Source organism: Harpia harpyja, chromosome 15 (assembly GCF_026419915.1).
Source record: "Harpia harpyja isolate bHarHar1 chromosome 15, bHarHar1 primary haplotype, whole genome shotgun sequence".
Taxonomy (NCBI): domain Eukaryota; kingdom Metazoa; phylum Chordata; class Aves; order Accipitriformes; family Accipitridae; genus Harpia; species Harpia harpyja.
This window is the reverse complement of record NC_068954.1, coordinates 20,909,446-20,923,579: the sequence shown is the minus strand read 5'-3', so window position 1 is coordinate 20,923,579 and position 14,134 is coordinate 20,909,446. Positions and strand designations below refer to the sequence as shown.

At 37.9% G+C, this 14,134-nt stretch overlaps 1 protein-coding gene across 2 annotated transcripts in view; it reads right to left on the bottom strand.

The window, feature by feature from the left end:
- The window catches only part of PXDN (peroxidasin), an 89,432-nt gene that overhangs the window by 29,853 nt on the left and 45,445 nt on the right, over window positions 1–14,134 (bottom strand). For both annotated transcript variants that reach the window (XM_052809753.1, XM_052809754.1), the window contains 8 exons: window positions 12,099–12,268; window positions 10,636–10,753; window positions 8,342–8,511; window positions 7,122–7,394; window positions 5,698–5,814; window positions 4,440–4,598; window positions 1,872–1,984; window positions 135–291 (listed from right to left, as the gene is read on the bottom strand). In XM_052809753.1, the coding sequence (XP_052665713.1) occupies window positions 135–291; window positions 1,872–1,984; window positions 4,440–4,598; window positions 5,698–5,814; window positions 7,122–7,394; window positions 8,342–8,511; window positions 10,636–10,753; window positions 12,099–12,268 (1,277 nt within the window). The remainder of the gene's footprint in view (window positions 1–134; window positions 292–1,871; window positions 1,985–4,439; window positions 4,599–5,697; window positions 5,815–7,121; window positions 7,395–8,341; window positions 8,512–10,635; window positions 10,754–12,098; window positions 12,269–14,134) is intronic.

Sequence of the window (14,134 nt, the reverse complement as noted above, 5' to 3'; positions counted from 1 at the left end):
AAAAAAAAAGACGATTATGGGCGAAAAAGAAAAATATTAATAAAAGAAAGAATTTAACATTTTATTAACTTACAAATTAAGCAATTAGAATAAAACTAATAATCTAACTCATACCTCTGATTCATACACCTTACCGTTAACACTAAGCACCATACTAACAGAGGAGTATCCTATGGTATTCCGGGCAACACATTCATATCGACCTTCATCAGCTGTTCCAACATCACGAATGGTAAGAAATCCCTCTGGACTAACATGAAATTTTCCACTTTCAGTTACCTGTACGCCATCCTGCAGCAGAGCACAATGTTTAGTTATTCTAAACACTCTTTGTTTTCAAACCTGAATTTTTGTCTTTTCTCTTTTATTTTTACATTTTATTTTATATTTATATTTTGTATGCCAAGATAATAGTCAACTAGATTTAGATTAACTTATATAAAAAAGTCACACGGTTATGTTGACAGTAGGATTTGCATGTATTTCTAAATTGTACAGTGTATTTACATACTTTTAAAAGTACTTATTATTATAAATCAAAGTATTTTAACAGTTATAGGTCCTCACCACATAAAATTTAAGACCCAAAAATAAGATAGCACCATTTGAGAACATATATATTTGATTTTACTCAAAATTAACCAACTAAAAAGGATCTCAAGAGCTTTATATGTATCAATTCTTCATGTGCTATGCATTTAGAAGCTATTTAAGGTACATTAAAGTACATTTTCTAATTCTCACTAATTGAAGAGAAGATGATATTCATGAAAATTGAAGATCAATATTAGCAACCCATTAATTCACCGGTACCTCTGCTAATAACTCTAACTAACAGTTTGATATAACATTTATTGCACCAATGGAAATCAAAGCCACAGAGAGGTTACTGAAGAGTTACCGAAACATGTCCTGGTTGAACTGTCGACCTAACAATATTTTTTATTGCTTTATATCTATAATATCACTGAAAGTGTGAACATTAATAGGATATTGTATTGGGTCTGGCTGAGATGGAGTTAATACTCCCCATAGCAGCCCTCATAGCACTGTGCTCTGCATCAGTAGCTAGAAAGGTGTTGATAACACACCAGTGTTTTGGCTAGTGCTGAGCAGTGCTGGCACAGCATCAAGGCTGTCTCTCCAACATTTTTGCCCCCCCCTCAATGGCAGGCTGGGGCAGGGCAAGATCTCGGGAGGGGACATAACCAGGACAGCTGACCTAAACTAACCAAACAGATATTCCATACCATATGACGTCAGCTCAGATATAAAAGCTAAGTAAAGGGAGACGGAAGGGGGCATTTTTGTCTTCCGGAGCAACCACTACGCGTTCTGAAGCCCTGCTTCCCAGGAAGTGGCTAGACATCGCCTGCTGATGGGAAGTAGAGAATAATATCATTTGTTTTTCTTTGCTTTCACGCGCGACCTTGGCTTTCACTTTATGAAACTGTCCTTATCTCGACCCACGAGCCTTTTGTTATATTTTCTCCCCCCTGTCCAGCTGAGAAGGGGGAGTGATAGAGCGGCTTTGGTGGGCACCTAGCATCCAGCCAGGGTCAACCCACTACAGATATTCACACAGAACTGTCACTAACATACATAGGACTTTTAAGGCCTACGTTACGAATTTTAGCTGGTCTGTGTAATGATTTGCATAACCACACATATATATTTTATATATATATAAAATTCAGGTCTGGTACCTGTATACATGCTCTGTATTAAAGAAGATTTGCTGACCAAACTTTGGGTAACGTTTTCAGACACAAGAGCGAGCAGTAATTTGACAATGTGCTCTTTAAATAGCTAGTTATGAAGAGATGGAAAGGCTACTGCCTTTTTGCAACAAACTAACAAATATCTAGTACCTTATTCCATGTAATTACTGGCTCCGGCTCTCCTTGAGCGCTGCATGGGATCTGCACATTTGTGCCAACCTCCACTGTCATGTCACTGGGAACGCTGGCAAATACAGGAGTCACTAAAAAAACAAATGATACATTGACAAGGTATGAAATACAACTTGTGCAAAAGACGATCTAAAAAGAGGTCAGCACTGTTTATTTTTTTCAGTTAGCCAACGTTTCTTAATCTATAACCCTATTCTGTCTGCAACTTTTTAGTTGCTTTTAAGGTTGTCTTAGAGATAAAATTCCTTATTCCTGATGTCTGCTTCAGGCTGATTTTTAAGTACTCTTAACTTCTAAAAAAACGGGCTAGTAGTTGCCCAAAAGACTTAAGTTCCATAAATTAAAAGCTCTGAAAAAAATTTCTGTGAATAGCTAAATCTGAACAAAATCACCAGAGTGAATATCCCATCAACTTGACAATTTTTTTAAGTTTTAATTTTTTAAATAGCAACAACAGAGATCTCTTAGATGATAAAAGCAAAACCTTCCACAACTCATTCAACTGTGATTCCCCCAGCCCAACTTGCTGAGGTGCTAAGCCTTCACAGAGCTCCTACCCCCCTGACACCAATGAGCCCTAGGCCTTAAAACATCAAAAAATTACCTTCAATTTTAAGGACACAGGGTACACAGCTACCTAAACCCAGTGTGAAAAAAATGAATGCATTTTTTAATCCTAATTTCCTTCAAATCTGGGTTGACATCCAGCAGTCAGATATCATCATGAGAAGCACATACGAGATCACGAAGACATTAAGAATTGTATTTCTGCTGTAACATATCAGTATTTTGGGAGGAGTGGGAGGGGGCTGTGCTTTTACAGAGAAGTATTTGGCCACACAGCATACATTTATACTACCAACCAAATCTGGCCCTGGTGTTAAATTGTTTGTACGCAAATGGCTGTCAAGGAGCATCGACCATTTCAAATAAGGCATCCAGAGGCAGGTGACCAGCACCGGGAGCTCAGAGAGTCTGGCTCTGTGGATGTGAGCCATGTCATGCCAGCAAACAGACCTGGACCATTAATAAGTATTCATTAATACAGATTTAGCCACAGTGACCACTGACTAGACATTCCTCAGATGAACAGTCCTTTTTGTTAGAAGCGCAAAAGAAAAAGTTTTCTCTTCTTGCACAATTGAAAACAGCATTGCAATGAATGTATGGAGAGCTCCAATTTCAGGCTGCATGTGCAGCCTTCAGTCTTGTATTTACTATCTTTTGGTGATTGGATTCTGTAACCCGAGTTTCACAAAAATAATTTTATTAAACTTTACTCAAGTTCAGTGATGTTTAACACAGCTGGAAGGCTATAAAACTTTTTAAAACTGAGGGGTTTTTTATGGAATTTAAGTCAACAATTTTATATAGGTGAAAAAAATCTCTATTTTGACAAATCAATCTTCCAGTACTACTCTTAACTAAGAAAAATTAATGGAATTTTTTCTGACATCATCTAAGCTCAGGAAGACATTTGAGCCCCTTTCACTAAAATACTGTTTAAAATGAGGTCACTAACAAGAAATGCTTTGAATTAAATGTTTAATCTCCCTGAATTTAGTTAAACACCAAAGTACTTAACTAAATTATAAATATTAATATGATTCTAATTAATCCTAGAAGTAGCTTACTTAGAATTTACTTGAAGAAATGCATAAGAAAAATGGAGTGGGTTTTTTTTCTTGCGTCAGCTTATTTTACGTATAAGGAATGACTTTTCATTGTGAAGGTCATTCTGCTGTTGTAAAATAAAGTGTTCTGTTTCTGGACATCAAAACATTATGTTAATAACACTATTTAGTTAACAGCACAGTGTCTTATAAGAACCTAGTCTTTTCACAAAACAAAATATTTTCCCAAGCATGGGAATACTGTCATCCTCAAAACAAACCTTCATTCTTTACAAAAAAGAGTAAATCAGATAAATCTCTTTCACAGAAGACAAACTGTTCCAAAGGAATGACACTCTCTACAAATACTGATAAGTATCCATACATGTTATTTATTAAAAAACACCTGGAATCTAAAAATAGATATACTCAGTAATAATGATCAGAAATGTGAAATGTTAGCAATACCCTGGACAGCAAGTTTTTTAAACAACAAAAGATATCACCTCATTCTAACAAGCTTTTATCAAAAAAGGCCATGTTTAGTTGTAAGCTTATGTAGTCTCCAAGTGACTTTGAACAAAGTCTATCAGGGCACACTGTCCCACATGCTCAATTTATAAAAACTAATAAAACACCTTATAATTCAAAATCAGCAACTTAGAATCATTGTAAAATGCAGCAAAAGTCCTGAAGAAAAACCCAAGCACTATTCAAGCTGTTTCAAAAGCTTTTTTAATTCTAAACAAAGTTAAACTACTTCATATTAACATTTTGTGCTGTCAAAAATAATTCGTTCTCAATCTTACATTTTAAGAAAAAAAAACCCCAGACACAATACTGTGTATTTTAGTGTAAGCTTAAATCTTCTTTTCTTTTTTTTTTCCCCAGCAGCTGTACATGGAGATCATACCTCTAGGCTGTACAGTCAGATATACAACAATTCGTTGAGATCCGATAATGTTGACAGCTTGGCATTCATACTGTCCCTGGTCATGCAAAGCAACCCTGGAAATCCTTAGGGTTCCAGAGGATAAAACTAAGTGTCTTCTGTCAACAGACAACTGGCCTCCTGAAACACAGAGCAACAGCATTTGCTATTTATAGCAGTGCAGAACAAAGTCCCTTTGTGTCAGAAAAAGGGAAATCCAGAAGATTTTGAATTAGATAAAACGTTGAGATAAACATGCAAAGCAAACAAAATATACATATGCACACAATCATAATCCTGATCTCTTCTCTGTTTGTGGTAGCAATAAATATTTTCATTTAAGGAGCATGATAAAGCATCCAAATGAGAAGGCATCATAAGAAGAACACCAACAGGTATTACTGTTCATTTTGTATTATTGCCATGTGTGTAAGACACAATTCATCTTATCTTCCTAGGCCATCTAGAGAATCCACAGAAAAATACATACAGCCCTGAAAAAAATGTAATATAATAAAGATGAAATAAAAGGCACACCAGTGTCTGTCTATACCCTATTCCTCCTTTCCGGACATTTCATTTGATTGGAGCAATCTTGGTAGAGAGAGAAACAGGGACATTATCAGCATCAAAATGATCAAGAGTTTGTTAAAAATCTGCTTTATTTAGGATTTCCTAAGAGTTGTTTTGCCTGCTAGAGCTATTTCATTTGATTCAACTGGAATATTTACTTACTGGTAAAACATCCACTACAGTATTTCTTCCTGCTGGATTTGGCTTAATGCCTCTACAGCCACAACCTGATAAAACAGTCAGCAGTGTGCACCCCAGTATTTCTGTCAATGCGCATCAAGTGACAGAAATGCAGTTATACTGATGCCAATTACAGGTTGGACTGTTTTGGTTTCTGAAGAGAGCACATCCCACCTAATTGCAGATCTCCAGTTAATGGCGGTCATCTCCATTTCTTCTGCAGTAAACCGGCAGCGATAGGTATTGCCACATGTGATTTGTCTCATATTTCTTAAACATTGATTATGAATAATGAAAAACGTTTGGGCAGCTAGCTTCTGTGGGACACCTTGCCTTTTCTAGCTAAAGCAGAATGAGATGAGCCCTGTTTCTTTCAGAGACTGAAGCATCTAAACAAATACATGCAATTCCTTTCAATGCAGGAGCGATTCCAAAACGACAGCTAAACTATTCTAGTAGCTCGAAAGTAAAAACAGAACACGCTTACCTCCTTTAGTCCAGGCAATAACAGGCTGGGGATAGCCCTGTGCTTCACAAGAGAAGTCAACAGTTTGTCCCTCAATCACTGTTTTGTCTTGAGGAGTGACAGTAAATTGAGGTAGAGCTACAGAAGAGAAAATAAACTGGTTAAAGAAAAACAACTGAAAAATGCACGACTGCCTGAAATTACATACCATTTCCTGTGTGACTTGAATAACTCTCATTGGTGGGAAAAGAGATGTTAATGGGACTCTTTTATATTGTGACCACTATAGGGCAGAGAGTTAGGGCAGCCACTTGTGCAACAGGAACATCTCCCTCACAACCTGGCCCTGGCGTCAGTGAAGGCCTCTGGGATCTACTGCCGTAGATCTGAACTAAGAGGTACGGTAAGACTTGTAGAATCAAGCACAGAGTGTTCCCTGGATTAAAAATACCTTCTTCTCTTTCTCTGAAAAATTCCTCAGTTAAATTGTGAAGAAAATGCAATGCGGTCAAAACCATCCTAAGCTCCTTGTTTTATTCTTTACGCAAAAGGAAAGCAGTGAGTGAAGCGTGGGCCAATTTCTGCAGCAACATCATGGCATTATCAGTGGGAGAAGTAATTTGTTCAGCTCTCAAAACAGTCATCCGTTGGTGAATAATAAATGAACAAACCACATGGACAAGTTGTTTTGTATAGCTTTAAAAATTGAACTCATTAACAAAGCATTTGCAACCTAAACTGTTTGCCAACTAGAGATCTTAACATGAGAAAAGAAACGAACTCAAATTTAAAGGTTACTCAAAATGTTTTGCAAATAAAAGTTCCAGCATGAAAACATTTGCAAAAAATTTTCTCCATATATATAGGAGGCTTTTGATATATTGTGCTTGAAATACTTTATATTTCATATATACTTTGACTTTGTTTTGCAGAAAAGCTTTGCTAACACCTCAGTTGGCAGAGTGATAGTTTCCATGAAACTTAGCCAAAAATATTCCCACGTTCACTGAAGTGTCTACAAAAGAAAGACAGCACAGATCTGTATTCGAAACTCCATTTCTAGTACTCCAGGCACAAATTCTAATCTCTAGGATTGCTGCCTATTACAGAAAATATTTAATCCCCCACAAATTTGACACTGCTTGTTTATTCCTACAGGCAAATAAAACATAACAAATAAACATTTCAAGACAGCAATGATTAACTTCTGAGAATAATCAGTGAAACTTAGCTTTCAGAGAAATAGTACATATTATCGTACTCTGAATGAAATGTATAGCAAATTTCCTACAGACTACACTAGAACAGTGTAATTAAAAGAAAAAAATTAAGGTTTTAGTTCCACTCTGACAATTCAGAAAAAAATACAGACCCACACACTTTAAAGTAAAATACTCTTCCTAATATGTTTTACAGCTTGTCACTCTTAGTTTAGCGTTACTCACCTTGGACTATGATGTATGCAGTCGCGTGGATATTATCTATGCTGTTAGTTGCAAAACAGGTATACTCGCCACTGTCCTCCTGCTTCACATTTTGTATGTAAAGTCCTCCTGAAGGAGTTATCGTGATGCGAGGGTCACTTGGTAAAGGGGTTCTGTCACCTTTGGTCCAGGTAATTCGTGGCTGAGGGTGCCCTGTTGCGCTGCACTCCAAGGTAACACTCTCTCCAACTAGCACTTCGGTATTTTGTGGGTGAATCACAAAACTTGGCCGGGCTGCGAGAAATGAGCGGTGCCTAAATATGACTTTTAGCTCACATAGCACTAATTTAGCTGAATACTGCAACAGTTTGGGGAATGTAGCTGGTTTTTAATAGCTCTGTTCCAACATACTTTTAATCTTGGTGCAAACTGTGTCTTGCTTTAAGCCTAATCTAGCTGCAGACATTTATAAATATCAATAGATAAAAAATGAAAGCTCACATAATTGCACTGATGTTTTTTCTTAACTCCCATTAAAACAATTTTCAAACATTTCCTTCTCATTTCCTGATCTTTATAAAGGTCTCTTCAGAGGCATAGACACTGAGACACAGAAAACAAACCGGCTAAAAATTGTCATAAGTGCACAAAAAGAGAAAACTGATTAAACTATATTTTAGTAACTTTTCCCAACTACATGTGTGCTTCGCAGTGACATTTTAAGTTTACCTGATGCCGAGTGTCAAAACAAAATTTCCTCACAGTAAAGTCTGGAATTTGAAAACATTACAGTCCTGGACAGGAATTTAGTGCTTGCAAACACAAAGCCCTGGCTAGACAGAGATTCAGGTGAAAAAGTTCCTGAGCAAGGATGGCTGCACCGTGTGTGCCAAAGCCTTCAGGAGCGGCCTGTTTGAACCTTGTGGTTTTCAGATATCCAGAGAGCACGTTACTGCACTGAGCAACGTTGCAACATAACAGCCTCTCTTCCTAACTCTTCTACAAACAGCCTACCAGACTATCATCAGAATTGCATACTACAATAAACATTTTAATTAACTGGTTGATTTGCATTTTTGTTCTAGGGATATTATAACTTAATGATCTAGTTCTTAAGATGCCCAAGCACAAGAAATCTACACGTCAAGAACATAAAAGAGCCAAAGCATCTTATTTTTAGCAATCTTATTATCAAAACAATTCTCTATCTGAATGGAAAACTCAGACTTGATGTTCTTTACCTGGTGACTCAAAGTATCTAAGAGTAACTTCCTGAGTTTTCACTTCTCCAGCCACATTTTTTGCCATGCACTGGTAAATGCCTTGGTCTGTTTCTTGAGTATTCTGAATCATTAACGTGCCATCATCTAGCAAGTTTAGACGGGAATCTTCTTTCATACTGAGCTCATTACTGTGAAGAAAAGAATCTTCTGGAGTTAAACCTTTAAATCACAAGCACAGAAAACTGCCAAATAATAAAACCCAAAATATATTACCCAAAATAACTTGGGAAAAAAAAAGTTCTACTGTGTTAAGTAAAATAATAGAACTTCTAGTTTCCTCCTAAAGAGAAGAAGAAGGAGGAAAATAAAAAATGAACCAATTTTGCTTATGCAAGTATTAGATCCTCAAAATGAAAAGCCAAAATACTTTTATGAGTAAAAGCTTACAGGGAAAAAAGTGAACAAAATACACATGCCTGGCCTGTCTCATTTTCCTTTAAGGCTGTTCTAACTGGCAAATCAATTTAAAATGTTTCCACTGTAAGTACATCATGTAAGTTCAACACTCAAGAGACTTTCTACTAGGAGAGGGGTTAGTTGCTATAAAATCAGCTTTGTGCCAGCCTCTGTCTGGATTGCTCAAGGAGCACTAATGAACCTGATAATAACTGGTACTGGCTTGAAATACAAGTTAAAATCATGTCTTCAGGCTATGTCATGGATACATTTCTGTGACATTAACCAAGAACAGTTATGGGTTTTTATTAAAGGAACTGTTTCTCACTCCATCCCTCACTACATGATGAAGAAAGCACAGAGGAGGGACGAGATCTCACCCCCTATGTACAAAACCCAGCCTGACTGCTGATCTATTCAACATACTGCTCAACAGGTCAATGGCTTTTGACTGAAATCTTGCCATATTCAACTACCTTGCAAAGAGCTTTGCTCTCATTCATGCAGCCAGGAAACAAGCCAGAGTCAATAATCCCACACCCCAAGCTCAAATTTCTTCTTAAAACTCTTTCATATGTGTATTCTGAATACATGTTTTCTTTGTTTATTATAAAAAGTACACGAGCCAAAGAAAATTTTAATGAAATAATTACACCATCCAAGTTCAAGGCTCTGTTCTTGACATACTCCATAAACGCTGTACCCTTGCTGCACGTGGGGTTCTCACTGACATCAGCAGAAAGCTATAGAACCAGGGCTCTACATTGTTCCATTCTATCAGCAACAAACAAACTAAAATGGTTCATTTGCTAATATCAAGTGAGGGAATTTACCTTCCAGATCAGGTTCTCCATTTGTGTAAGAGCATTATTAAGCCAAAGTCTGATGAAGCTAGTGGTAAACTCACAATTCATGCGTCCATCATAAATTCCCATCAGTTTAAGGGGGGCGATGGGCTGCCACGTGGCTGGTTCAGCCGTGCTGTGCCTAGTGCTGCTGGAGGGAGCCAGGTTCTGGGCAGAGCTTGAGCAGCCACTCTGCAGCAGGCTGGCCCTTGGGCTGCTGAAAGACACACATCCTTTATAGGTCCTTCCCTCCATCCCCTAAGCAGCGAGGAAAAGCAATGGAGAAGGTTGCCCGGAGAGCTTCTGCTACCTCCATCATTGGAGGCTTTTAAGACCCAACCGGATAAAGCAACCTGGTATGAACCTGCTTTGAGCAGAAGGCTGCACTGGAGATCTCTTGAGTTCCCCTCCAACCTGAATTACCCTACAGTCCTAAGTTACAAGCACTTGCCTGCCTGCCTGTCATGTACCAGCCTTGGGAGCCTGGAAATAGAAGTATCTCTCCTCTCCTGGAATGGAACTACACCTCAGAGGAAAGCTGCCTCCGAGGAGCTGGGGCTCAGGGAAGACCTCCTCTGAAACCTAACTCTTATCCAGCTGGGGTTCTTTAAAAAAGTAGCTTTTGCTCTGCCTCAAAATGTATGCAAACACTAGCTAACCCACAAACTGCACATGCAACATGTCCATATTGAATTGCCTGGTACTTACATATAAATGATTTAATTTTACAGGTGTGAGCAACTTTGCAGGTATAACTACAGTTGAAGATCTTACCAATAGTATTATAGTCATAAATTAATATTTTCTAAAGTTATCAGCTCTTAAGTGTTCAGAATTACTAATAAAACAGATCTGTGCCAGTATTACTTCATATACTTCTTTTAATCGTAATATGTTTCTGCTGTAACTATTCCATATATTAGCATGTAATGCGTGTGGACATGCACCCAGAAATGTACACACACCCAAACATAGTTACATCAAGTTTCTCTCTTCCTCTTTTAAACTTACTTGTTTCGAAGCCAGATAATTTCTGGTTTAGGATTGCCTTCAGCTCTGCAAGTGAAGTACACTGTATTCCCTGAGGTAACGTCCACATCCTGAGGCTCTGATGTAATTCTTGGCCTCTCTGTATCAACAATAAAACCTGTAAGGAGCTCTTACTTGTTTTAAAACTACTAAAGAATGGTAAATTAAAAATTTTCCATACACCTTGTAGAAAAATAATTTTTCACAAATGTTTTAGCTTAAAATATTTATACGCTTAATTAGGATCAAACATACTTTTCCCTGTGCAAAAGTGACTGCGGGCATTCTGACCTCTTCCATTGTTCCTTAGGACTTTTAGCAGACTGGAAATGGATTGTGCAAATTTGTATCAGGTTCTAAAGTAGCCGTTTTATTTATTTGAACAGAGGCTCAATTTGCTTATGAAGAAAAACTTTAAAGCAGCAAGCACAAGTGCCATTTAAAATAACTTCCTCTAGATAAATATCAGTGCCTAACCTGCCTCCTACAGAATAATTTGTCGAGCTTGCTTCCTGCAGTTTGCATATTCCTGCTCCTTAGATGTGCAGAGAGCTGGTAGGATGCCATTTGAATTATTCTTGCACCAAATCCCCTTTTTACTATCTTTTTCACGAACCTTGTAGAAGCTTATGGTCATAATTCTCATGATAAGAATTATATCCAACACATAACCAAAAGGACAATTTACTTATTTTATATCTTGGCCTCATCATGTTGCTGGGCAGGCAAATACCCATAGCTTGATGAGAAATCTGCATGTTGATTTCAGAACAGAAGAGGTGTGGGGCCAAGTCCCAGGGTGCCCATGGGGCCAAGCCTTTGCACCCCTAGGCTGAAGGAATACAGATGAACAAAAGGATTATAATGAAAGTGCTTATCCATTAATCCTTCAATGGCAGAGGATTTCAGTGCCTGTGCAGGGCACTCCTTGTAAGTATAGCTGAGTAAAAAAGAAATTCAGTGGCCAACCCCGATTCCAATAATGTCAACAAGAGTTTTAACAATAAGATCTGTGAAATCAGGAGCAATCCTGTACAGCTTCTTTCTTCCCTTTCCCCTGTACAGAAGGGAATAAAGGACACCAAACAATATTAACGTAACACCAAAGACCTTAGCTGACAATATTTTTGTGATCAAAACTGAAATATAAAAAGGAAAAATAAACTCTTTCCGGATAATCACATTTAGTTCCTCAAGGAGAAATTTCAAACATGGCTATACTTGTTTCATTAAAGATAGGCTGACGCGTAAAAGCAATCAGTTCTGTCACAAGCAGACAAGTGGGAAGGAACACAAGGAAATTTCTGGAAATAACCAATGTTGACCAGAGGTGGTTGGTGTTATCAAAGGGAACAAAACAAATTCTAACAAAACAAAACAAAACAAAACAAAAGTTTAGGTACATTTAACACATTAAAGAAGCCATCAGGCAGTGGCAAACCCACCACAGTTAAGTTCTTCTGGTGTTATCGTGGCCACTGATCTTCCCTGGATTCTTCGTGGGTACTCACAGGTAGCTGCTGCTTGAGCATTACCCGACTCTGCATATGTCTTCAGCAGCTCCGCCAGCCACAGGATTTCACAGTCACAGTGAAGAGCGTTTGAATCCAAACGCCTGCACAAAACAAGAAGCACCCACAAACACCTATTAGCAAGCTTCAACTATTTTGCTAGGATTAAAATGGTTCTGCAATACCAACAGCGCCTTTATCTGTGAATACAGACAAGGGGCAATATGGAATACAGGTGATGGTCACGTGCTTGTGTGCATTCTGGTAGCCTTTATTACAAAAATGCTATTATTTTTACTGCACAGGCAGGATTGTGTTCAACACAGTAAACGTCTAAATAACGTTTCTTTTTTAACCCCAGCATTCAGTGAATAAATCAGGTTTTATTTAGATGTTATACAAACTTTGCTTAAATAAGGAACTTTTATACTATTCTCCCCACATTTTTTTCTTTTTAATACTTGTTACTGTAGTAACTTCACAGCTAACATGACATTTTTACAACTTCCCATTTTGCCGATCGGGCAACTGAGACAAAGACCCACAGTTTTATTCAAGCATTAAGCTCTCATTGAGTTCAGTGGGTCAGTAACTTTGTAAAACACCTGCCTATTGCAGATAACGAGAACCCATAAATTCTGTTGACTTTCTTTCCAGTAGTGAAGGGCCCTGTTACCACGTGGAGCACTGCACTTTCTGGTGGAGGGCCCTGTAGGGCAATAAAAACATTAAGAACAGAAATCTGCACCATTAAATATATCTATATATAGATTGGAAATAAAATTGCATGGCAAAGCAACCTCAGTTTGGTGTATCTTTGGGGGTAGTGAACTTTTTGATCATTTTGTCTTTCTGTATTTTTTTTAACCTCTTGTACAAATGCCCAGATATTATTTCTTCCCTGTTCTCCTGCGAAAAATAGGCAAGAACAAGCAAAACTATTTTAAAAGTTACTGTACAAATGTCTTCCAGTATATCAGATGTTACAGGTAGAATTCAAATCCAGAACACGAAAGTCACGATGCGACTTTCAGGGATAAGCTGTCCCAGGTCAGAGGACACGAGATCCATCTAGCCTGGTGTCCTGTTCCACTCATAGCCACTATTAAAATTCCCCTGTACCTAGGAATTATGTGACGAAGCATCCCTTTCTGTTCGCTTGAACTCCACAAGAATTTAAGGGAGGTATGAGTGAAGCACCTACTACTGGAAGGTGCATACGTCATGAAAATTTACTTCATTCTGCCTTTTGCCCACAGTTAAAGGTATGGTTTCACAACTGTCCTAAGCCAGCAGGACAACCTTCCTGTTATGTCCCTTGAGATCTCTTTTCCTGGTAGAGCTAGTGCTGTGACTCATTGCACAGCACACCCTCAGCAGTCCCCCCTGGCAAGGAGGGGTATGAGTGCATGAGTGCCCTTCTCAAAATGGCAGTCGTGGATAATTTAAAGAATGTTTATCCTAGATCAGTGGAGATCCAAAGTGAGGGAAAGAAAATCCTCTGAAAGTCACCTTACTATGGTACTTTTATTGAGTTCCAGTTTTCAAATGCTACTGAGGGACTAAGAAGCCTCTAATTTTCCAAGTTAATGGCATTTCAAGAACTGGCTTCTGGAGTTGCTTTTGAAAGTAATACTTATATTCTTAAACCATCAAGCACCTTTTTATAACCACGTTTTTATCATAAGATAAGGACAAGCAAAAAAATTAAAAGAAAATACCAAAATAATCAAATAATGAAAGACATTGAAGGATCACCCAGTAAAACATAGACGGGGGGGGGGGGGGGGGGGGGAACTCCCAAACAAAACAAAAAAACAAAGAAGGATCCATGTATATTATTTAGTCTACAAAACAAGACCATATGATTACAAATAATTCCAAGACAGTAAACAAACAAAAGGGTTTAGTCAGTCACTAAAGACAGTAGGATATGAAGCAATGGTCTCAATCTATGTATGTAAACAACC